The 26,147-nt window shown below is 38.1% G+C and overlaps 1 protein-coding gene across 3 annotated transcripts in view; it reads right to left on the bottom strand.

Annotated features, from left to right (window-relative positions):
- INTS7 (integrator complex subunit 7) overlaps positions 1 to 26,147 on the bottom strand; it is a 107,955-nt gene that overhangs the window by 23,801 nt on the left and 58,007 nt on the right. For all 3 annotated transcript variants that reach the window (XR_004350821.1, XM_032638297.1, XM_032638308.1), the window contains exons 14-17: positions 15,538 to 15,732; positions 14,873 to 14,976; positions 13,405 to 13,473; positions 3,421 to 3,553 (exon numbers count right to left, since the gene is read on the bottom strand). Coding sequence is in view for 2 of the 3 variants with exons in the window: in XM_032638297.1 (XP_032494188.1) it covers positions 3,421 to 3,553; positions 13,405 to 13,473; positions 14,873 to 14,976; positions 15,538 to 15,732 (501 nt within the window). In the remaining variant the exon portion in view is untranslated. The remainder of the gene's footprint in view (positions 1 to 3,420; positions 3,554 to 13,404; positions 13,474 to 14,872; positions 14,977 to 15,537; positions 15,733 to 26,147) is intronic.

Genomic DNA, 26,147 nt, shown 5'->3' with positions numbered 1-26,147 from the left:
AGTGTTGATGCTCTCCTTAGTCCTTTTGTCTTCTCAGTCCGTTTGTTCTTCACAGGCAGTTTTCTTCACTCCCAGGACTTTAAGAATCTATATGCTCACGACACCTCAACTTTACATGCGTTCCAGCCTGTCTCCTTCTGACACCAAACCTATTATCTAACTGCCAATGTTTAACATGTTTAAAAATGAAACCACCTTCTTCCACTATCCCTCTGTATCCTGTCTCAGTCAAGGATCAACCATTTGTGCACCTGGTCACCTAAGCTGGAAACCCAGAGGTCATGTCTCCATCCTCTCACATCTAATTTAAAGAAAACAAAAAACAAACAAAAAACCAAAACCAAGCCTTGAAAATATTACACCTAAATAATCTTTCTTATGTATCTGTTCTTCTCATTCTTGCTCCCACTTTATCAATTTGGCCCCTACCTTGGATTACTGCAGAAGTCTTGTAACCACTCTTCTTTCCTTTAATTTCATGGCTTCCAGGCCATTACCTGTTCTGTTTCTACATAACAATAGTGTACAGTCTTAGCTTAACCACTTCTCTCCCACACCCATTTAAAATTCCTAAAGAGTGCCCCCATTGTCTATGGGATAAAGTTCAAACTCCGTAAGACTGTGTTAAAAGCCTTTTGCCATCTGGCCTCCACCGACCTCTCTAGTCCCGAGCCTGCACATTACGCTGCAGCAATAACCCACTGTTCCCAGAAGACATCATGCTATTTCATGCCTCCGCTTTTTTTTTCTTTTTAATAAATTTATTTATTTATTTACGGCTGCGTTGGATCTTCATGGCTGCTTTGGATCTTCGTTGCTACACGCGGGCTTTCTCTAATTGCGGCGAGTGGGGATTACTCTTCGCTGCGGTACGCGGGCTTCTCTTGTTGCGGAGCATGGGCTCTAGGTTTGCGGGCTTCAGCAGTTGTGGAACGTAGGCTCAGGAGTTGTAGCTCGCGGGCTCTAGAGCGCAGGCCCAGTAGCTGTGGTGCACGGGCTTAGTTGCTCTGCAGCATGTGGGATCTTCCTGGACCAGGGCTCGAACCCATGTCCCCTGCTTTGGCAGGTGGATTCTTAACCACTGTGCCACCAGGGAAGTCCTCATGCCTCTGCTTTTGAACATGTTGTTCCCTGCCTGAAATTCTCTACACCTCCTTATCTGCCTGAAAAACTCATATGCAAATACCTCTTCCCTCTGATGTGCACCCTCACCCCATTTCCCCTATCCTTTGATATGAATTACTTTCTCTTTTGTGCTACAACTCTACTTTGTGCAGACCTCTATTATTGCACATATATTGTATTGTATTTGTTTACAAAATCTTTCTTATCAGACTACGGACAACTTGAGGGAAGAGCCTCTTTGCCATTTTTCTATTCTCAGGATTCAATAAATACTTGTTAAACTGAATTTTGGGTTCGGAAAGTATCAAATCTATAAAATACAATTTGGAAAGGGGGAAAAGGGAATCAACATTTATTAACCACTCCTTATATGCCAGGCCAGGCACTGTGCCAGGCATTAGGCATTATTCCATTTAAACTTCACAAAAACCCTATGAGGTAGATATTTTTCCATATCATAGAAAAGGGTATTAGAAATTTGTCTAAAATCACGCCTGCTGAGTGGCAGAGGTAGAATCTGACCCTAGGGCTCTTTTCTCTGTATTGCGTACCTACTGGGCAGAAAAATCCCATTCTTTCCATTAGACGCAGTGGATTGAACTCTATCAAACTCAAGGTACTATCTGGCATCTATTTAATTTCCTAGGGTGGAGCTTAGAGGAAATACATGTAAATAATTTAATCAATGTCTCACATAAATATGTCTACTTCCTACAAAGATAATCTTTACAATCTTCCTTAGCAACCAATCTCAGTATCAAACAGCTACCTGTGTCATTTCAATTCAGCAAATATGTACTGACAATCTTACATGGAAAGCAGCGTGCATATGAAAGTATCTAACCTTAAAATCTAATTTAACTCTTTAATGACACATCCTGTCAATTTCTTCTAGAACACCTGATAAATGGTGAGTTCAGAATGAGAACAGCAGGAGGCAGAAGAGAGCTACAGGAAATACCAGTATCCAATGTGTAGGCAGGGCAAGAGAAACTCTCCAAGGTGTAAAGTTCAAAGACAGTGCTATGTACTGAATGTGCTGTCGTCTCTAAATTCACATGTTGAAGCCCCAACTCCCAATGTGTTGATATTTGGAGGAGGGCCTTTGGGAGGTCATTAAGTTTAGATGAGGACATGAGGGTGGGACCCCTGTGATGGGATCAGTGCCCTTATAAGAAGAGAAAGGAGAGAAGAGAAGCCCTCTCTCTCCAACACGGGAGGACACAGTGAGAAAGCAGCAGCTGGCAAGCCAGCGAGAGACCCCACACCACAAAACAAACTGGTTGGCACCCTGAGTCTGGACTTTCCAGCCTCTAGAATTGTAAGAAATGTCTGCTGTTTAAGCCACTATGTCTATTTTGTTATAGGAACCTGAACTCAATACAACACTGGAGAATGGCCAGACAGGGAGGAGGAAATCTGGGTGAGAGTGTCAGTCTGTCCTGTGACTGGGAAGTCAGGGGATAAACAGCAGATGTTCAACAGTGCCAAAGGTAGCAGATTCAGTAGGCTAAGTGGACACGAGTATTAAAGGACAGCAGTAGCATCACCCGGCAGGAACTGATTTACTGATAGTCAGAAAATAAGCCCAGTTCTTTCTATTTTAATTGGCCAATAGTTTTCAACCCTGGTGGCATGACAGAATCACCTGGGAGCTTTTAAAAATCCTAAGGTCTGGGCCTCGCAGAGATTCAAAGATAACTGGCCTGGGTGGGGCCTGGATATTGATGTTTTTTTTTTAAATAGCTTCCAAGTGATTCTAATGTGTAGCCAAGGTTGAGAACAATTGCAACTTTAGTTAAATTGTTAAAAAAGGAAAAAAAAAGTTTTATCTGCATTCTGGTAGAGCAGATTTGACATGTTAGTGTGACTATGTAGCAGCTACAGATGTGCTAAGTGCTTTCATGGATTATCTCATTTCATCCTCACAACAATACTATGATGTAGGTACTGTACTAACCCTGTTACAAAACAGGCACAGAGGGGGGCTTCCCTGGTGGCGCAGTGGTTGAGAGTCCGCCTGTCGATGCAGGGGACACGGGTTCGTGCCTCGGTCCGGGAGGATCTCACACGCTGCGGAGCGGCTGGGCCCATGGGCCATGGCCGCTGAGCCTGTGCTCCGCAACGGGAGAGGCCACAACAGTGAGAGGCCCGCGTACCGCAAAAGAAAACAAACAAACAAACAAAAAACAGGCACAGAGAGGTTAATGTGTTGAAGTCACACACAGTAAGTGCCAGAGACAGACAAAAACTCACTTCCACATAATAAAACTCAATAAAACAAATGTGACTTGCCATATAAGAAACAGGGGTATATTTCCGATTGAGTGATTCCACCTCCTCCAAGACATGATTATATACAGACATCATTCTTCTCTCATATTCACTATCAGCATGGGCTGCTCCTGTAGATCCATATTCCTGGAAACTGAAGTCAAAAATTAATATCAATCAATCAACCAAGATAGTAACTAATTTTTTTTTTTTTCGGTACGCAGGCCTCTCACTGTTGTGGCCTCTCCCGTTGCAGAGCACAGGCTCCAGACGCACAGGCTCAGCGGCCATGGCTCACGGGCCTAGCCGCTCCGTGGCATGTGGGATCTTCCCGGACCGGGGCACAAACCCGTGTTCCCTGCATTGGCAGGCGGACTCTCAACCACTGCGCCACCAGGGAAGCCCAATAGTAACTAATTTAATGTCAAAATGTGTCAGGTACTTTCCACACTGTCTCATTTAATCTTTAAAATAATGAAGTAGGCACTGTTATTTCCATTTCACAGATGAGAAAACTGAGGCTTGGAGATGTTAAGTAATTCGCCTTCAGTCACACAACTAGTAAGCGACAAGCCAGAATTCAAATCCAGACCTGACTTCAAATTATACAAGTCTTAATCACTTTGGTTGTTAGCTAGTATAAAAATGTTTAATTAAACCTTGTCCCTGCCATGAGCGGAAAGAGACATAAGGCATTTCTGAAAAGGTAAACTATCAATAAAGTCAGCAGACAAGTGCCAAATAACCAGTAAAGATATGCAAGTAATCAGAATATAGAGGGAGCTGAGGAATGCCACAGAAGAGATCGGTCTTGGACAAATCACTATGCAAGTAGCATGGATAAGATTTGAAGAGATGGAAAGTTCGGAGGGCATTCATAACTGGAGAAATGGCATGACTCTAAAGCAAGCAGGTGAAATGCACAAGAATGTTCAGCAGAGAACTAGCATATAGAGTGTGCTGGAAAACGTTTTACCTAGATTTCTTTTTTTTCTACTGCCTCAAACCCAAAGACATTTCTGAAAGTATTTCTAAATGGGAAAAGGTGGCAAACTCCTGCATTCTAACTAAACTTCAAGAGGGCTATTTGAAAATGCAATATAGGTAACTTAACTATGTCGGGTTAACACTATTCTTATTATTCCCTTATTATCCTTTTAATGCCTACCATGTGCAAGGTACTTCAGCTGGGTACTTTACATACGTTTTCATTTAACCATTACAACCACTCTAAGAGACAGGCATTATTACTTACCTATAGTTTATGCATATGTGGCTCAGGGAGATGAAAGAACATGTCTATATTCATACTCACTCCTAGCTGTATGTACATGTGTATCTGCCTGGCTCCAAAGCTTAGTTCCCTACTCTGTACTATATCTTAAGTTCTATTAAGACAAGAACTGAACCTCATTTAGTGATAGACTTTAAGGAAAACTATACCACACAATAAAGCATAAAGATTTAAAAGTCTCTGACAAAGTGACCTGCAAATAAAAGGGTATAAAATCAGAATATACTGTTCCACCTTCTACAAAAGGAGTATTCCTTTATTTATTTTTAATAAACTTTATTGAGATGTTACAAAATCGTAAAAATGCACCCTTCCTAGTCAATCCCTACTTGTGGCCCCCAGCAACCAGATTAGCTTTCTATCACTGTAAATGAGAGGTTTCCTAATACTGGATATAAATAATCATACTATATGTAATATTTTGTGCCTGGTTTCCTTTACAGCACAACATTTTTGAGTCATTAATGTGTTTTGTGTATTTCAACAGGTCACCCATCTATATTGCTGAGTAATATTCCACTGTATGAACATACTACAATTTATCTACCCACTCACCTGTTGACACATTTGGCTCTTTCCAGATTTTGTTGTTACAAATAAAGCTGCTAAGAAAATCTGTGTACAGGTCTCTGTGGAAATATGTTTTCATTTCTCTTAAGGAAGTAGAAATAGAACTGGTGGTCATATGGTAATTGCCGAACAGTTTTCCAAAGCGGCTGAATCATTTTGCAGTCCCCAAAATGTATGAATTCAAGCTCTTCCACATCTAATATTTGGTATTAAAGGGCTTTTTAACTTTAGCAATTCTAGTGGGTGTTAGTTGTATCTCACTGTGATTTTAATTTGTATTTTTCTGATACCTAATGATGTTAAGCATCTTTTCATGTGCTTATTGGAATTAACATATCTTCTCTGTTGAAGTGTCTGTTCAAATCTCTTGTCAATTCTTAAAAATTGGGTTATCTTGAGTTGTATGGTTTTCTTAATATGCTGATAGAATATGTTTGAGAATATTTCACCCTGCAACCAATCTTTTTATTTTCTTAATGGCATCTTTCAGAGAGCAGAAGTTAAAAATTTTAAATCCAATTAAACAATTTTTTCTGTACAGTAACTGCTGCTTGTGTCCTGAAAAAATACTTGCTGATCTCAAGGTCATGAAGATTTTCTCCCAAGTAGTATTCTAGAAAGTTGGGAATTTTATCTTTTACAGTTTGATCTGTGATACACTTGGAATTAATTTTTATGTATGGTGTGAGGTAAGATCAAGATTCTTTCCCCCCTATACAGTGTGTTCCAGCACAATCTGTTGAAAAAAACAGATTGTCATCTTTGTCAAAAATCAAGTAATACTCCTATGTAACTATTTTGGTCTCTCCATTCTACCCTTAAGCCAATATCACATTGTCTTAATTACTGGAACTTTATACTAAGTCTTGAAATCTTTAGCAAGTCCTCGACTTTAGTTTTTTTCCTTTATTTTACAATATGGTGAATTACACTGATTGGTTTTCTAATATCAAACCTAGAATTTCCAGAATAAACCCTACTTGGTTTTAATGTATTATCCTTTAGAGTTTTGTTAGGTTCAATTTGTACATGTTTTATTAAAGATTTTTAAGTCTATGTAGAATATGTGAATTTTTCCTGTTCACCTCAACTGTCACATTTATTGGCACAAAGTTATTTATTCCTTTAATATGCTTTTAATATCTATGGGATTTGTGATGGTACTCTTATTTCATTTCTAATATTGGTAATTTATGTTCTCTTATTTCCTTGTGCAGAATAGCTAGTCTTATCAACTTTATTGATCTTTTCAAAGAGCCAGCTTTTGGTTTCACTGACTTTCTCTACTGTTTATTTATAATTCACTGACTAGCATTCTCATCTTTACTATTTCTTTCCTTCTAATTACTTTGAGTTTAATTTGCTTTTTCTTGCTTTAATATGATAGAAACTAATGTTATTACTTTTAAACTTTCTTTTGTGTGTGTATGTATGCATTTAAAGTTATAAATTTCCCTCTAAGCTCTGTTTTAACTGCATCACACAAGTTTTGATACGTCGTGTTCTCATTTTCATTCAGTTTAACTTACTTTCTAATTTCCCTTGTTAATTTTTTACCGATTGGAATGTTTAGAAGTCTTGTTTAATTCCTAAACATTTAGGGATTTTCCAGAGATGATTTTCTAATTTAATTCTATCAGATAACATATTCTACGTAGTTTCAATGCTTTTACATTTACTAAGAATTGTTTTGTAGCTCAGCATATGGTTTACTTTGGTAATGTTTCCAAATGCGCTTGGAAAGAACGTGTATGCTGCTGTTGGTAGGGCATACAGGTCAATGAGGTCAAGTTGGCTGGTAGTGTTATTCAAGTCCTCTATATCCTAAGAAATCTTCTGCAAGTTGTTCTAGTAATTATTCAGAGGGGAGTGTTGAAAACTCCAACCATAATTGTGGATTTATTTCTCCTTTCAGTTGTCAGTTTTTGCTTCGTATATTTGGAAGATCTGTTACTAAGTATATAAATGTTTAGAATTATGTCTTCTTGATGAATTGATCCCCTGTTACGGTAAAATGTAGCTCTTTATCAAGTCTTTGTCCTAAAGTCCACTTTGTATGATACTGTCACACCAGCTTTTAGGGTTCCTTTTCCATCCTTTTGTTTACTTTTAATATATTTGTATCTTTGTATTTAAAGTGGGTTCACACATATGGTCACCTTATCTTTGATAAAGGAGGCAGGAATATACAATGGAGAAAAGACAGCCTATTCAATAAGTGGTGCTGGGAAAACTGGACAGCTACATATAAAAGAATGAAATTAGACCACTTCCTAACACCATACACAAAAATAAACTCAAAATGGATTAGAGACCTAAATGTAAGGCCAGACACTCAAACTCTTAGAGGAAAACATAGGCAGAACACTCTATGACATAAATCACAGCAAGATCCTTTTTGACCCACCCCCTAGTGTAATGGAAATAAAAACAAAAATAAACAAATGAGACCTAATGAAACTTAGAAGCTTTTGCACAGCAAAGGAAATCATAAACAAGACAAAAAAGACAACCCTCGGAATGGGAGAAAGTATTTGCAAATGAAGCAACTGACAAAGGATTATCTCCAAAATATACAAGCAGCTCCCGCAGTTCAATATCAAATAAAAACAACCCAATCAAAAAATGGGTGGAAGACCTAAATAGACAATTCTCCAAAGAAGATACACAGATTGCCAATAAACACATGAAAGGATGCTCAACATCACTAATCATTAGAGAAATGCAAATCAAAACCACAAGGAGGACTACTGGGCATATACCCAGAGAAAACCATAATTCAAAAAAACACATGCACCCCAATGTTCATTGCAGCACTATTTACAATAGCCAGGTCATGGAAGCAACCTAAACGCCCAACGACAGACAAATGGATAAAGAAGTTGTGGTACATATATACAATGGAATATTACTCAGCCATAGAAAGGAACGAAATTGAGTCATTTGTTGAGACGTGGATGGATCTAGAGACTGTCATACAAAGTGAAGTAAGTCAGAAAGAGAAAAACAAATATCGTATATTAACGCATGTATGTGGAACCTAGAAAAATGGTACAGATGAACCGGTCTGAAGGGCAGAAGTTGAGACACAAATGTAGAGAACAAACGTATGGACACCAAGTGGGGAAAACCCCGGGGGGTGGGGATGGTGGTGTGCTGAATTGGGCGATTGGGGTTGACATGTATACACTGATGTGTAGAAAATTGATGACTAATAAGAACCTGCTGTATAAATAAAAATAATTTTAAAAAGCAGATGATTAATACTTAAAAAAAAAAAACCACAAGGAGGTATCACCTCACACCAGTCAGAATGGCCATCATCAAAAAATCTACAAACAATAAATGCTGGAGAGGGTAGGGAGAAAAGGGAACCCTCTTGCACTGTTGGTGGGAATGTAAATTGATACAGCCACTATGCAGAACAACATGGAGGTTCCTAAAAAATTAAAAATAGAACTACCATATGATCCTGCAATCCCACTACTGGGCATATACCCTGAGAAAACCATAATTCAAAAAGAGACATGTACCACAATGTTCACTGCAGTACTATTTACAATAGCCAGGACATGGAAGCAACCTAAATGTCCATCGACAGATGAATGGATAAAGAAGATGTGATGCATATATACAATGGAATATTACTCAGCCATAAAAAGAAACAAAATTGAGTTATTTGTAGTGAGGTGGATGGACCCAGAGTCTGTCATACAGAGTGAAATAAGTCAGAAAGAGAAAAACAAATACCGTATGCTAACACATATATATGGAATCTAAAAAAAAATGGTTCTGATGAACCTAGGGGCAGGACAGGAATAAAGACACAGACAAAGAGAATGGACTTGAGGACACGGGGAGGGGGAAGGGTAAGCTGGGACGAAGTAAGAGAGTAGCATTGACATATATACACTACCAAATATAAAACAGATAGCTAGTGGGAAGCAGCTGTACAGTTGGGAGATCAGCTCAATGCTTTGTGACCACCTAGAGGGGTGGGATAGGGAGGGTGGGAGGGAGACACAAGAGGAAGGGGATATGGGGATATATGTATACATATGGCTGATTCACTTTTTTAAACAGCAGAAACTAACACAACATTGTAAAGCAATTATACTCCATTAAAGATGTTAAAGAAATAAAAACTAAAATAAGCAGCCCACAAAACCTCATAATAAACCTATGAATTAAGATGAGATATAAATAAATAAATAAACGATAAAGTGGGTTACTTGTGGTAAGCTTATACTTTGGGTTTTGCTTTTTTAGCTGTCTGATAATCTCTTTACTTAGAGTAAGACTATCTACATTTATTGTAATAACTGGTATGACTGGGTATAAATCTACCATTTTGTGATTTATTTTCTTTTTTCATCTGTTCACTGTTTTTTTTTTTTCTCTCTCTTCCCCTGCCTTCTTTTGGATTAACTGAGGTTTTTTTTTAAAGTATTCCATTTTACCACCTCTGTTGGCTTATTTATTTTCTAGTGGTTGCTCTAGAATTTATTCATCCTCCATTACCACAAGTTATCTTCAAATAATATATACTTGATGTAAAATGTAAGAATCTTACTACTGTATTAATTCCAACCCCCACCCCCATCATTTGTCTCACGTCACACATTTTACTTCTACGTGTTATAAACTCCCAAATGCATTGTTATTTTTTTCTAAATGGGCAATATTTTTTTAAAAAAGTAAAAAATGAGGAGAGTCTTTTTTATTTACTCACATATTTACCACTCCTAGTGTTCTTCTTTGTAGATCTGAATTTACATCTCAAATAATTTTTCTTCAGCCTAAAGAACTTCCTTTAACATTTCTTATAGTACAGGTCTAGGTCTGCTGGTAACAAATTTTCTCAGATTTTGTCTGAAAATGTCTTTATTTAGTCTTAATTATTCAAGGGTATTTTTACTGAATATAGAATACTAGGTTACTTTTTTTTTCTTTCAGGACTTTAAAGATGTTGCTTCACCTGTCTTCTGGCTTGCATTATTTCTGATAAGAATTAGTAAAAAATTCTTATTTTTATTCCCTTCTACATAGTCTTTTTTCTTTGGCTGCTTTATATTTTTCTTTATTACTGGTTTTCAGCAATTTGATTATAATGTGTGCCTTGTGATTTTCTTTATGTTTATGCCACTCTGGGTTCGTTAAGCTTCTTGGATTTGTGGGTTTATATTTTTAATTAAACATGAACATTTTTCAGCCACTTAAAATATTTTTCTGTCCCTTGCTCCCCTCCTTCTAAGATTTCCAATTACATGTATAGTAGTACAAATGACACTGTCTCACTGGCAATTTTAACTTTGTTCTGTTTTTCAGTCTTTTTTCTTTCACTGTCCAATTCGGATAATTTCTATTGCTATGTCTTTAAGTTCACTAATCTTTCCTTTTGCTGTATTTAACCTACTGTTAAACCCAACCTAATCAACCTTGAATTCTATGTTCATCAAAACTATCTTTCAAAAATAAAGGCAAAATCAAGATATTTCATTTTTATGCTCTAGAAGTTCCATTTTCTTTTTAAACCTTTAAATTTGTTCATTATCTTCTATCTTTAAAATTTTGAAAATACTAATAGTACTAAAATACTATTTTAAAGTCCAAGTCTGTTAATTCCATCATCTGTCATTTGTGAGTCTTTTTTCTAATTGGCTGAAGTTTCTCTTGGTTATCTGTCACATCTTCCAGCTTCTTCTCATGACCAGTAATTTTTGATTGGATGCTAAAATTGTGGACCTTATACATTTGAGTTTTTGGATTTTGTTGTCTTCAAAGAATGTTAAGATTTTGTTTTGGTGGACAGCCATTACTTGTCATAATCCTGACTCTTTGAAGGATTACTTAAACTTTGTTAGGACAGGTCTAGACTAGTCTTCACTTTAGGGCTAGTTTAGCTTGATTACTAAGGTGGTGTGATTCTAGTGTCTCTTCTGAATGCCTTGAGTGTTCAATTAGGTCTCTACAGTTTGGCCGGTTGGAACTCAAACATTTCTCAGCTCTGCATAAGCTCTGGGAACTGTTCAGTTTACAGCTTCCTGGTAATTATTCCCTCCCTAGTAGCTGTTTTTTGCCTGGCCTTGTGGGATTTCCCCTAATATATGTACAGCTTAGCATTCAGCCAAAGATTCATAGCACTCTTCCTCTGGGAAGCTTCCTCCACCCCTGTACTTGGCCTGCAAATTCTAGCTTCCTTTGTTCTGTGAACCCTGATATCTATCTCTTCAACTAAGCAAGACCACCATGTTTTAATTTGGTTACTCCTGCCTGAAAGGCAGTCTAAAAAGTGCCTCCAGGCAGAGGAAAGCAAGGACTAGTGTAAAGTTTACCTTATTTATGTCCCTTCCCTGAGGAATTACATTCCTGGTCTCCCTGTTGTCCAATGTCTGAAAACAGTTAAACTTATATTTAAACTTGCATATTTAATCCAGGTTTCTAGTTGTTTACAATAGAAGGAAAAGTCCCATACGTGAATGGCTTCATGACCAGAAGCCATTCCATTATATTTAGGCAGTAAAAAGAAAGGTTAAGTGCAAAGCTAGAATAGAAAAATGTAATGGACAAGCACCTCAAAATATTTTTTCTTAATAATCCTAAAAGGTTGGTATGAGCAGATAATAACATTTATAATTATAAACATAAACCCCATCCTATCCCACACTTACTGATACTGGCTCAAGCACAATGTTAGCTGCTAGAGATACGAAGTTGGATAAGACAAGGTCTCTTCTCCCCAAAATCCTTCTAGGCTATGAAAGATACACACAGATTTTTGTAAAAACTATAGTGAATTTTATTAATGTCATGCTTCACTCTCTTGAGGCTCTTTTTAGCAGCAGGTCCTTCTTTATATGAAAGGCACAAAATATATAGTATCAAGAAGAGAAGTTTCAGAAGGAACCTACTCTTTGCAGTTGTACACCAGTACGACTGAAACCCAGAGAGCTCTCCTTCAAGGTACAATCTTTCTTTTCCAATTTTTCATTGCTAGGAAGGGCAAAGGCTAGGGGAGTGGGTTTAGGGGATAAAACAGGATGGAGAAGAGTGAAGAAAGGTGGTAGGAAGTGGAGAGGTTGATAGTGAGAGTAGGATTTGAGAGCTGGCTAGGTAACTCCCTTCACCCCATCCCTGCTGACCATGTGTTAAAAAAAATCAATCAAGAAAAATACTAATTTCTCTTATGTCAACCAACAGTACAATGACATTTGTGTGCTATGAGGTAAGATGAGTAGGCATAATCAGAAATGGCGCGAGCCTGGAGGTATCAATTAACTGGCAAAGACTGAAAAATATGGAAGTTAGAGAACATTTTGAAATTTAAAAGGGAGAAGCTTAAAAAAAACAAAACAAAACAAAAACACTGGAAGTCTAAGGGGAAAATGAACATAGATCAAAGAAGGATAAATGGAAAAATAAGTAAAAATTAGTATGTCATCGAAATATTAAAATGAATCAGACGAGTGAAAAAAAAAATAGCCAAGTGGCCTAGTCTGAGAGTAGATAGCACTTTAAAACAGAAGGCAAGGATTTTGGTACTGCCTTGGAAAAAAATGGTGAGTCAATGCTTTAGGATAGAGAAATTTAAAATGCTCTGTTGATTATGTTCTCTTTGAGGAAGCTGATCTTAGAATCACAGGCCTTACTAGATTGGAAATATACAGTTGAAAATACATGTTCTAAAACAGAATATTATAGTGGGAAAAAATAATGGACCATTCTTCAATAAAAATATTTTGAACAATTAATCAGTTAATTAGAGAGTGGAGAAGGATTTTAATAAAGCAAAAAGAGGAATCTCTTTTTGTTTGGGAAACCAAAGAATAAAAATTTCAAGTTCAAGCTTAATTATACTATTAACTCAATTTTTTACACCAAAATTTAGTTATCATATACCAGAAGAAAATGTTCAAATTCAAAGAACTTCTTCCTAGTTATTTAGAAAACAGAACACAGGAGGTAAGTAAACAATGGAAACAGAAAATCTAGGTTTGTCATTAGCTATATAACCTTAGGCAAATGCTAGAGAAGTTCTTCCTCTTTGTTTCTTCCTCTATAAAACCTCTTCCAAAACACTGTTGTGATGATTAGGTAAGATAACATATTTGAAAGTGTTCTGTAATATAAACTTTAAATACCTTGCTGATTCTGGATCCAAAATCAGGGCTTCTATTGCGTGAGATATCAGTAAACAGCTCTGCTGCTGTCTGCATTATGTTAAGGTTATATATTATACATGATAATAGAGAAATGTACTATAGACTTTATATTATTTGAATACTAAATAAGGCAAGATGAAAATTGTAAGGCCAACAGGTCCGGGGAAGGGCCCAGGGAACCAGACGGAACCCCCGCCGAGGAGGCTGATGCAACCAACCGGTCTTCCCGCTCCCTGAGGGGCGGAACCAACGGCTCTGAGGCTGATGCAACCGACACCCAACATTGCCACAACATCCAAAAGATTACCAAAAAGGGGCTGCTTCACACAGCAAGTGCCTCCCCTGCGTCCACCCCTATAAATTTTGTTCGCGCCCACACCCGGGCGCAACTTCTCTGGCCCCTTTCTCTCGGACCAGTGAACCTCACCCAGGAGTGTTCCCAAATAAAGCTTGTTTACGCTCTCCTCCGGTTTTGGTGCCGTTCCTTACAAAAATCGTATTCTTAGTGAAGGTAACCACATGTTATTGACTCAAATAGTCTGTGGCTCTATTTTTTTCTTTTTAAGGGATATATGTTGTCTGTGATAGTTCCAGGAAGAGTACTTCAGAGGTTAATGTTGGAAGGAGGAACCAAGCAACAGGCTCTGTGATTCAATCACAGAAACTTTTTTATCTATCTTGGATATAGGGGTTTCACTGATGAAAAGTTTAAAACCACCACCACAATAAGGGTCTGTAGAGCAGTTACCCTGGAGGTTCCTAGGCTGGGGCTCAAGGGATCTGTTAACTCTCCTGAAATGGTATGCAAATTTTGGGGGATATGTGCATATATGCATTTTTTTTTAGGGGAGAGGATCCATAGCATTCATCAGGTTTTCAATCACTAAACCAAAATGCCAGGAATTACTGATTTATAGGTCTGCAACTTAAAAGCAATTTATCTCCTTCTTCCTTTCAAAAAGGATCTGAAGCTGCTAGTAAGAAAATACGGAGAACTTAAAGGGGGCTTAGGGAACATAAGTGATGACTGAAACGACTGAATATATCATTAATAAAGGTGATGGGAACTAAGGTTGTTAGCTGTGAATAACAGATAGGTGAAGCAAGACAGAAAATGGTTCTCTGGTGGAAAAATATTTTGTGTTGTCCATTGTAGCTCAAGTGAGCACAAAGTATTCAACACTGCTTGGACCTGGGTTTTGGATGCTCTTCCCAGAGGTGGAAAAAGACCACCACTGAGTCACCACTTTTTAAAAAGCCTGGTTGAAGTAAAGAAGTTAAATTATACTGCTCATACTAGGTTTCAAAATAGAAATTATTATTTATGGTAAATCTGTAGGCTTATCTAATGTATATGTATATTTTAGTTAAGCATATCTGAAATATTTACTCTACATTTAAAAGAATACTTCCAAAGAACAAGAAATATTGGGCAAGTTTAGGATACAGTTCTACATTCCTCAAAGTTGCGGAATCAGCATCAAAAGATGCCTGATAAAGATCCCCATATCGGGAAGCAAGGCTTCGGAATTCTTCCATGGACAGTTTCATCTATAAAGAAGGAAAAATATCAATTATGATAAATAAACAAATATGCTTTTGTGTTGTATAAACAACACAAAAGTCAAAACGTAAGAAAACAATCCTCAAACAATAAAAATGAAAAAATATTTCAACACTTTTTCATTTTCAATTTATTCATTTTTATAAACCCTATTAAAGAAAATTAACAAAGATGGCAAATGAAACTACAAATGTGTACAAGATTATAATTTACACATAATGTACAGAAACAAAAAACACTGCATTTTTAGCTTCTTCAAAGTTTCACTAAAATAAATAATATAGTTATAAACTTCCCAAAGTTTCTTTAAAATGTATGTCCTTTTTCTTTATATAAACATGTAGCAACTAGTGAGATATCATCAATCACTCTTGTCATTTTAATAAGACTTCAGCCTGTTTTTTTGTAAGACAGATGAGTTTAGAAGTATTTGATGTTTCCTCTGAGTCAAACCGCTGATTTTTAAGTTTCAGAATTTTTCATCTCACAACCTCAAAAACCTCTAAAGTGTAAATAAAAACTGCACTGAAAATAAAGTTAAGAAATACCTGATTGGAGATGCGACCACACCGCTGGAGATCATTCCCTAAGGTCATGGCAATTGTTGTGGCAATTGCAGGTGGCGGGCTTGTCTTGAGGCTACTACAAGTACAGATAAGTTGAGAGAAGGCTTGGAGAAGGTCAATCCTGAGCTTTACAAATTCACACTGAAAACTTAAAGGATTCAGTGGTGTACTGGCAGCCTGGGGAATAAAAACAAGCTATATTTAATACAAGGTAAGCATAAAAGGAAGATGCTGAAGGACAAAGTATTTGTCAGAGTCTGCAAAAGTGCAGTAGTTCTAATGATGATGGATAAACACCTACATTATTAGGGGAGGATGTAATATTAGAAAGAAAAACTTATTGTCATTAGCATCAACTCTGAAAAACTATGTTCCATCAACACTCAGGTTCCTTACTTCCTACATTTGCAAAGATCCCACAAGACATGGGTTAACTAGACCGTCATCTGTAAGATATCATATGAGGGATGCTTCACAGACATTACCATTCCCCCCAAAATCCCTTATCACCTTCCTACCTTTCTAACCTGAAATTCGCATGCTGGAATCATTAAACAGAATTTTTAAAAGTTGGAAGGGGGAGGGCTTCCCTGGTGGCGCAGTAGTTGAGAGTCCACCTGCCGATGCAGGGGATATGGGTTCGTGCCCTGGTCCGGGAAGATCCCACATGCTGCGGAGTGGCTGGGCCCGTGAGCCATGGCCACTGCGCCTGCGCGTCCGGAGCCTGTGCTCTGCAACGCCAGAGGCCACAACAGTGAGAGGCCGGCGTACCGCAAAAAAAAAAAAAAAAAAAAAAGTTGGAATGGGGAGAAAAGAAAGGTGAAGGCAGGAGAAATATATTGTTAGACCGTCACTGTTAAAAAAGCATGTTGCTGGCGGAGGTGAGGCAAGAGCCAGCCAGACCACGTGGGGCCTTCAGACCACAGGCAAGGTTCCGGATTATATTTTAAATGCAGTAAAAAGGCAGTTTCAACAATAACAAAAACAAACAAACAAAAAAGCATTTTGCCTCATGGCTGCTTTCTTCCATAACTAGCCCAGATTAATTTTAAAAAGAATGTCTCATTAGACACTTGAGATGCACAGAGAGGCCACCAAGGAATAGGTTATAACACACAAGTTTCAGTGAGAATGGAGGGGTGTCAGGGATAAGTCCTGAATAGCAAAAAGTAGCATTAGCTAGGTAAAGGGAGCAAAGAATATAAGTCAAGCCAGCGTGGGCAGAGAACTAAGACATTTAACTATTTATCAACTGTCCTAGTGGAGAACCTAGCATGGTGCTTTCAACAAAAGGCGTACTAAAAATATGCTAACTCGGAGTCCTCTTCGCGTGCCTGGGCGCCACGGGGGCCCGGCCAGACCCGGGCTGCCCTCAGAGGCCGGGCCGCGCGGGCGTTTGGCGCCCAGGCCCCTACTCTGTGCAGCACCCTCTTTGTGTACAGGCCCGCGGCACCCCGCCCCGCCCACCCGCTTTCTTCCCCGCCGATGCGCACGTGCGTCCCGAGCGCGGCGGCTGTGCCCAGAGACCCGCCTGACCCCGGGCGCCCTTAGCCCTGGTCTGGGCTCCAGCCACCGCAGCACGCTCGCCTCTGGTCTCGCGCTCTACCCTCAGGCACCTGTCCCCCGGTGATCCACGCAAGGCCCCGTCTGCAGGTGAAGTGGCCTCCCTTAGAGCGACCCGGAAAGTGTGGTCTGTATTTAAAGGTGGACTTTCAAAGGCGGTGCTGCCTTGAGCCCGCGGGCCCCGCCGGTGGTCGCGCGCTCCAAGACGTTAAGGGAAGGGCACGCCTTCCCTAGTGCAGAGGCACGGGTGTTGGCCGACTGTCCATTTTTGCAGAAATCTTCCTCCTATGTGGGATCGCTGTCTGGAGAAGGCCTCCTGCGCTGCTCCAGGAAGAAGCTGACCCAGGACGGGAACACGTGGCTGGAAGGGCCATCTCCAGAAAAGAGGAAGAGCTGCAAGTGCCGTCAGTGATTCCCTCCAGGCACCCAGAGCCTTAACTGAAACACAGGATCGTTCCCTAGATTTTTGCTACATTAAACTATATTGTCCAGTTAAAAAAAAAAAAAAAAAAGAGTACGAAACACCGTGGTAGAGGACAACGATTCCTGGCTCTCCCCTGACTGCACAGCCTTTGGACAACTTTGCCAGTGAAAGAGCTTTGCTCCAACCACCTGCCCCAGTGCAGCTGTGTCGATGGCACGAAGCTTCGTTCCGCAGCTCCTATTTCACAGCAGTCCCCTCTCCCTGGTCTCGTTGTGGGTCACACCATGATGGCTGCCCACCCCTCAGATGGACCACAGGTTCTGGAGTTGGCTGCTCCCGAGAAGAGCTGGGTGGTGACTTTTTTGAGCAGGACCAGAACAGACCTCCTCGGGCCACGCAGCTGCAAGTGGCACGGTGACCCAGCCGCTCGCTTGCAACCAGCGACTTTCCCAAACCAGCTGCTGCTTCAGCTTCGTGATTGGGCCCAGTTTCTAAATTGGGTAACGGTCCAAGAGGCATGGTCTGTGATGTCATGTATGTAAAAATCTGTTTCTCGTTGAAGTTACAAAGTAATGACAACACGAGCTTTCGCAGGGCCGAGCTCACTTTGTTCTGATCGCTGCCACCAGCGTAGGGGGTCCAGGGTGGTGGGTGGATGAAGCCCACCTCTGCCTGAAGCATCCAGCCAGGCTGTGCATCCACTTCCTGGTCTGAGAACGGAACTAATAAGCAGAATACAACTTCTCTTTATTGTTTTCTATGAAGAGTGATCTGATTTAAACATTACTCGGAGGCCCCTGCTTATTTTACCAAGCACAATGTCCTCAATGTTCCTCCATGCCGTAGCAGGTGACAGGACTTCCTTCTCTTTTAAAGGTTGAATAATATTCCATAGTCTGGATAGACCACATCTTGTTCATCCATTCACCTTTCAGTGGACACTTGGGTTGTTTCCACCCCTTGGCTAGTGTGAGTAATGCTGTTCTGAACATGGATGTACAAATATCTGTTTGAGTTCCTGCTTTCAGTTCTTTTGGGTCTGTACCCTCATGGGTGTGAGGCAGTATCAGTGATTTTTAAGACTCCTTTGCTTCCCAATTTCTTTAGCTGTCTTTCTCTCCCCTCCTACCTTATGAAATACTTAAGAGGTTAAATGTATAAGATAAAGAAATTCCTAAAAATGAGGAATTGGGAAGTTTAGACTTACATCTCCCAGAGCGATTGGAATGAGTCCCTTTTTACCACCCTGAATTCTCCCAGCCAGTGCCTGCCCTGTCCCACTTCGCAGCTGGCTTTGGGTTCATGAAAACATATACAATATTAGAAATTAAGACTAAAAGATTGATTTTAAAAGATTTTTATTCATTCATTTAAACTTACAATAAGAAACCGACTCCATGTTACTCAACAATAAATAACATTTTATGAAAAATCATTATTTTCAAAAAATGACTAGTGATAACAAGGGACTTGTTTCATATTTTTGAAGATCTCTTTAATGTCTAGCTTGATAAAAGACAGCTGGATTCTCATAGCTGCTTCTGTGTTCAGTCTCTTGTAATATATTATTTTAGTTGATGTCTGTTAAGAAAATTTGATCTCACAGGGATGTGTAGCAGGAAAATGGAGAAGCGTTTATATAGGTTCTCCACCAAAACTGACACGTGAATGTTCCTTACAGGTTCATTGCAATGTGGACTCCAGAAGCACTGCAATGTACCTTTCCTGCTGTTAGACTAAAACCCACTGGTCTCTCTGGCACTTTGGATGGATCTAATTACCCACACATGATTTTGTAACACGGCCCATTTGGTCATTTGGAAAATATTAATTCACTGAATTGTGCAGTTATTCCAAATGTTGACCCATTTCACTAGACAATATTAAAAATCACAGTTGTGTGGAATGTAAATTGGAGCAGCCAGTATGGAAAACAGTAAGGAGACTCCTCAAAAAATTAAGACTAGAACTACCATATATGATCCAGCTATTCCATATCTGAGTATTTATCCAAGGAATATAAAAACACTAATTTGAAAAGATAGATGCACCTCAATGTTCATGGCAGCATAATTTACGATAGCCAAGATGTGAAAACAACCTAGGTATCCATCAACAGATGAATGGATAAAGATGGTGATATATATACGTACCATTGTGTCCCCGTGAAAAGGCAAGGACCGTCTTAGTATTATTAGAAAAGTAGTTTTTTTTTTAATATCAGTTATCTTTTAATTGAGGTGTAGTTGTTTTGCACTGTTGTGTTAGTTGCAGGTGTACAGCAAAGTGATTCAGTTATACATATACATATTCTTTTTCAGATTTTAAAAAATTTACCGAAGTATAGTTGACTTACAAAAAAAAATGCTAACTTAACAATAAATGGAGGCGTAATGAAATTAACTTTCTTCCCTGACATGACTCGCTTAAAACATGCTGATGCTGTTCTTAGATAGTATTTCACACTCTTCTTTTAGCAGGAGAGCCTGGTGTGTGACTTGAGGTTCTAGAATTAAGTTACAATATTATCCATCTGACCAAGTATTGACCTTAGTGTAGTTCTCTCTAGTTTAAAGTGTCAAATTATAGTTTTATTATTTGGTGGAATTCATATTTTACTCTAGGAAATAGTTTGCCACTTCCTGTATCCTTTATAAGAACAAACACTTGCTCTAGTATCCCTCTCAAATTGCAAAGTTACACCTACGTAAAATTATATAAGCTAGAGGTAATAACTATAATCAATATATTGAATTCTGTGGTTTTCAAACTTCTGGGATGTTTTGTTCTAATCATGAAACAGCACATTAGGGATATTAAAGAGACTATTTCAATTGTTTTTAATTTCTTGGAGATTTGATTTGCTCTTATAGGAAGATAAGTTCCCCCTTCTTCTGCCCCTTAAGCTGCTACTTGCTATTTTTTATTTACTGCTTATCAATAACTTTAGAAGGGTCAGGGATACAAGTGGGTATATATGATATATATACAGTGTAGACCATCTTACCAGACAAAAAAACATTTGCAATATTGTCCTAACATGCATTATAAAACTGAAAGCGAAGCAAGATGTAGTTATAATGAAAAAGATTTACTGCTACTCTGAATTTATTTCTGACTAACAAGAAATATTTGATGATATAAGATGGTAACTTTGAAAGTGACTGTGCATCTTACATCGTGTTATACTGAGGAAAACAATGTTAGATATAGTATGCATGTTCAAAAAGAACACAGAAAAGATAAACTTGTGATAAAGGTCAATCAAAGACTTTAAAAAGGTAATATCGTCCATGAGAGACAGAAAACATATAAAAATAAAATTTAGACTATAGTGTTATGAACAATGCCAATGAGAAATAAAAGGGATGTTATTTACTCTTCTTTACATGGGGGCTAAAGCTTAAAACAGAAATGGGTTCTAAGGTCAGCAGGTAAAGCAAAAATTGTATACAGTCAAAATTATCCCTGAAAATTCCTCAAGAAGGAACTACTTCCAGTAAATTTAACATAGGTGAAGGAACAGCAAACTCAGAGCCCTGGGGTACAAGCTAATTGAGAAGAACTGTCCCCACTACTTAAACTGCTATTTTGCGTCCCCATTATTTAAATAGCTATTTTCCCTCATTCTTGTTCTTTCTTTCTTGATTTTTTTAAAAGTCTAAACATACAGAGGTAAATCTGTGTTAAGCACACATATAATGCTACTTCACTGAATTTCTGACTTGTGGTACATATTCTGTTTTCTATATGGAGCAGCTAAAAAAACCCAATGTGGCTGAAAGGAAAGCTACTTAATAAACTCAGTTAAAAATATTTATATATACTGTGGTAAAGAACATGTGACAACCAAGAGTGAACCACAGTGCAAAAAATGGACTTTAAGCCCCTAGTAACCACCACCCTACTTTCTGTTTTTATGATACTGACCACTTTCATTTAAGTGGAATCATATAATATTTGTCTTCTTGTAACTGGATTATTTCACTTAATACAAGCTCAGTTTTTGAAAGAGTAAGCCAAGCTTAAAGCAATAGTAGACTAAATTGTTTAAAACCAGACCTCCTGCTAAGAACAAATGGAAAACTGAGTTAAATATTATGAACATCTATCTAAAAGCACTGAAGAGCTACTAAGGCAACAAGGAGCCAAAATCATGGAGAGATGGGCAATCCAAGAAGATAAGACTGACATCTGGTGATTATTTGCTAATTTGAAAGCTGCTCCTGGGAGTGTGAGAAGCTGAGCAGAGCTTTCAGCAGTCTCATAAGACTAAGAGGGCTGTGGAAAACACTTCAGGCTTTTGGCTGTAACTTCAAAGGGCTATACCCTAGGAGTTAGGAGAACCAAAAATATACTGGCTCTTCCAAGGACTGAAGCTTAGCTCTGAATCAGTTCAATCCTTGGCTGGATTAGGGTAATCTGCCCTTAGCCTAACTGCCTGCCAAAAGCAAGGATGATATAATCATTGTAATTTTTCACACACACTGTCCAAAACTAACTAAAAAAATAACTGAGTATACAACAAAGACAAAATTCCTCAAACCAAAAGGGGGATAAAAGGTCAAAGACACAAACCACAACAGATCCAGATAACAGACTATCATATATGAATTTCAAGATAACTACAATCAATATGTTAAAGAACTTAAATGACAAGATAGAGAGTCCTGGAGAAGAACTACAGAATATAAAATAACCAAATGGAATTTCTGGAACTGGAAAAAACACAATAAATGAAATTAAGAACTTAATGAATGAGTCTGACATGCTGATTAGACACAACGTAAGTGAGAATTACGGAAATGGAAGATAGGTCAGAAGAAAATATTTAGAGTTAAGTATGGAGAGATAAAAAGGTGGAAAATGAAGAAGAGAATATAAGAGATCTATGAGTCATGGTAAAAAGAATTAACATGGGTGCACTACGTCCCAAATGAGGAAGAAAGGGACAGAAGCATTGGCTGAAGAGATAATGGCCAAATGTTCCATAACTGATCAAAGTCATCAAGCCTTATATCCCAGAAGTACTATGAACCCCAAAAGTCATTTATACTGATAGTAGTATAAACTGGAAACCACCATAGGCAACTTTTTGGTAGTATTTATTAGAGCTGAACTTAGTATATCTATGACACAGCACTACCATCCAGAAGATAGGCACACCTATATCAAAAGATATGCGTAAGAAAGTTCAAAGTCAAATTATTCTAAATAGCCCCAACCTGGAAATAACTCAAATGTTTCTCAAAAATAAAATGGATAAACAGATTGTTATAACAGTTATCCAAAAGAATATCACAATGAAATGAAAATGAACAAACTACTGCAATATGCAACAAAAAGCATGAATGCATCACACGAATATAAAGCTGAGCAGAGAAGCTAGAATCAAAAGCATAATACTGCATGAGTCCTTAAATAATAACGAAAAACAAGGCGAGACTAATCTATAGCTTTAGAAATCAAAAGTGCCTTCTACAGAGAAAGGTAAAGGTAGTGACTTGAAGGGAAAACATTTCTTAAAGTGATAAAAAGCCACAAATCAGAAGATAATATTTGCAACTCATATAACCTACAAAAGATTGGTATCTAGAACATCCAAAATAAAAAGGCAACCTAATGAATGGGAGAAAATATTTGCAAATCATGTATCTAGTAAAGGGGTAATACCTAAAATACATTTAAAAACTCATACAAGTCAATAGTAAAACAACAACAACAAATAATCCAATTAAAAAATGGGCAGAGATTTGAATAGGCATTTTTCCAAAGACATACAGATGCCCTATAGGCTCAACATCACTAATCATCAGGGAAATGCAAATCAAAACCACAAGCACAAAATTCAACTCACACTTTTTATAATGGCTATTATCAAAAAAACAAGAAATAACAAGTGTTGGCAAGGATGTGGAAAAAAGGGAATCCTGGTGCACTGCTGGTAGAAATGTAAACTGGTGCAACCACTATGGATAACAGTATGGAAGTCCCTCAAAAATTAAAAACAGAACTACCATATGGTTCTGCAATTCCACTTCTGGGTATTTATCTGAAGAAAACAGTAATACTAACTCAAGAAGATATCTGCACCTCCATATTCACTGCAGCACTATTTACAATAGCCAAGATATGGAAACAATCTAAATGTCCATTGATACATAAATAAAGAAAATGTGGTATATATACACAAAATGGAGTATTATTCAGCCATAAAAAAGAATAAAATCTTGCCATCTGTAACACCACAAATGGATCTAGACAGTATTATGCTAAGTGAAATAAGTCAGACAGAGAAAGACAATTACCAAATGATCTCACTTATATGTGGAATCTAAAAACAAAAACCAAGCTCATAGATACAGAGAACAGATAGATGGTTGCCAGAGGTGGGGGTAGGGAAGTGCATGAAATGGGTGAACGGGGTCAAAAAGTACAGCCATAAAATAAATGAGTTATGGGGATGTAATGCACAGCATGGTGACTATATTGTGAGGGAGAGGCAAAGATAGCAGAGTAGAAGGACCCTGAGCTCATCTCCCACAGGCACATCAAAATTACAACTATTTACAGAGCAAGTATCAATGAAAGTGACCCGAAGACTAGCAGAAAAGAACTTCTACAGCTAGAGATGTAAAGAAGGAACCACAGAGAGATGGGTAGGAAGGGGTGGAAATATGGTATAGTCAAGATCCATACCCCGGGTTGGTGACCAACAAATGGGAGGCTAATTACAAACTGCAGAGGTTCTCCTCAAAAAGCAAGGGCTTTGAGTCCCAGCCGGGACTGGGCTTCCCAGCCGGGAGCCCCTAGAATGCTTGGCTTTGAAGGCCAGCAGGGCTTATTTTGGGGTGAGCCAGAGGACAGTGGGAAATAGAGACTCCACTCTCAAAAGGCATACACAAAAGAAATCATAGAAGGAAAAGATCAGAGCAGAAATAAATGAAATAGAGACTAAAAAAAACAATGGAAAAGATCAATGAAAACTAATGGCTGGTTCTCTGAAAATATAAATAAAATTGACAAACCTTTCACCAGACTCATCAAGAAAAAAAAAGAAAGGCCCAAATCAATAAAATAAGAAATGAAAAAGAAGTTACAAACCCACACCATAGAAATATAAAGGATCATAAGATATTCCTATGAACAATTATACAACAATAAAAGGGACAACCTAGAAGAAATGGACAAATTCCTAGAAATGTACAATTGCCCAAGACTGAATCAGGAAGAAACAGAAAATAAGAACAGACCAATTACCAGTAATGCAACTGAATTGGAAATTTAAAAAACTGCTGACAAACAGAAGTCCAGCACCAGATAACTTCACAGGTGAATTTTACCAACATTTTGAAGAGAATTAACACCTATCCTTCTCAAATTATTCCAAACTGCAGAGGAAGGAATGCTTCTGAATTCATTCTATGAGGCTGGCACCACCTTGATACCAAAACCAGACAAAGATACCACAAAAAAAAGAAAATTACAGGCCAATACCACTGATGAACACAGATGCAAAAATCCTCAATAAAATATCAGCAAACTGAATCCAACAATACATTAAGAGGATCATATACCATGATCAGGTGAGGTTTATGCCAGGGATGCAAGAATGGTTCAAAAATCAATGTTATACACCATATTAACAAACTGAAGAATAAAAACCATATGATCATCTCAACAGATCCAGAAAAGGCTTTTTGACATAATTCAACATCCATTTATGATAAAAACTCTCCACAAAAGTGGGTATAGAGGGAATATACCTAAGCATAATAAAGGTCATATATGACAAGGCCACAGCTTGTTCTCCACTCAATGGTGGAAAGCTGAAAGCATTTCCTCTAAGATCAGGAACAAGACAAGGATGCCCACTCTCACCACTTTTATCCAATATAGTATTAGAAGTCCTAGCCACAGCAATCAGGCAAGAAAAAGAAGTAAAAAGGAATCCAAATTGGAGAGGAAGAAGTAAAAATGTCCCTGTTTGCAGATGATACGATTTTATATATAGAAAATCCTAAAGACACTACCAAAAAACTACAGGAACTCATCAATGCATTCAATAAAGTTGCAGGATACAAGATTAATACACAGAAATCTGTTGTTTCTATACACTAAAAAACAAACTATCAGAAAAAGAAATTAAGAAAACAATACCATTTATAATCACATCAAAAAGAATTTAAAATACCTGGGAATAAATCTAAGGAGGGAAAAGACCTGTACTCAGAAAACTGTAAGACATTAATAAAGGAAACTGAAGATGACACCAAAAACTGCAAAGATACGCTATGCTCATAGCTTGGAAGAATTAATATTGTTAAAATGCCTATACTACCCAAGGCAATCTACAAATTCAATGCAATCCCTATCAAAATATCAAATGGCAGTTTTCACAGAACTAGAACACATAATTCTAAAATTCATATGGAAACCTTACAGGACTCCAAATAGCCAAAACAATCTTGAGAAAGAAGAACAAAGGTGGACGTATCACACTCCCTGATTTAAAACTCTACTACAAAACTACAGTAATCGGGGCTTCCCTGGTGGCGCAGTAGTTGAGGGTCCACCTGCCAATGCAGGGGACACGGGTTCGTGC

This window comes from Phocoena sinus, chromosome 1 (assembly GCF_008692025.1).
Source record: "Phocoena sinus isolate mPhoSin1 chromosome 1, mPhoSin1.pri, whole genome shotgun sequence".
Classification (NCBI taxonomy): domain Eukaryota; kingdom Metazoa; phylum Chordata; class Mammalia; order Artiodactyla; family Phocoenidae; genus Phocoena; species Phocoena sinus.
The sequence above is the reverse complement of the archived record's forward strand: the minus strand, read 5'-3'. Positions and strand labels throughout refer to the sequence as shown.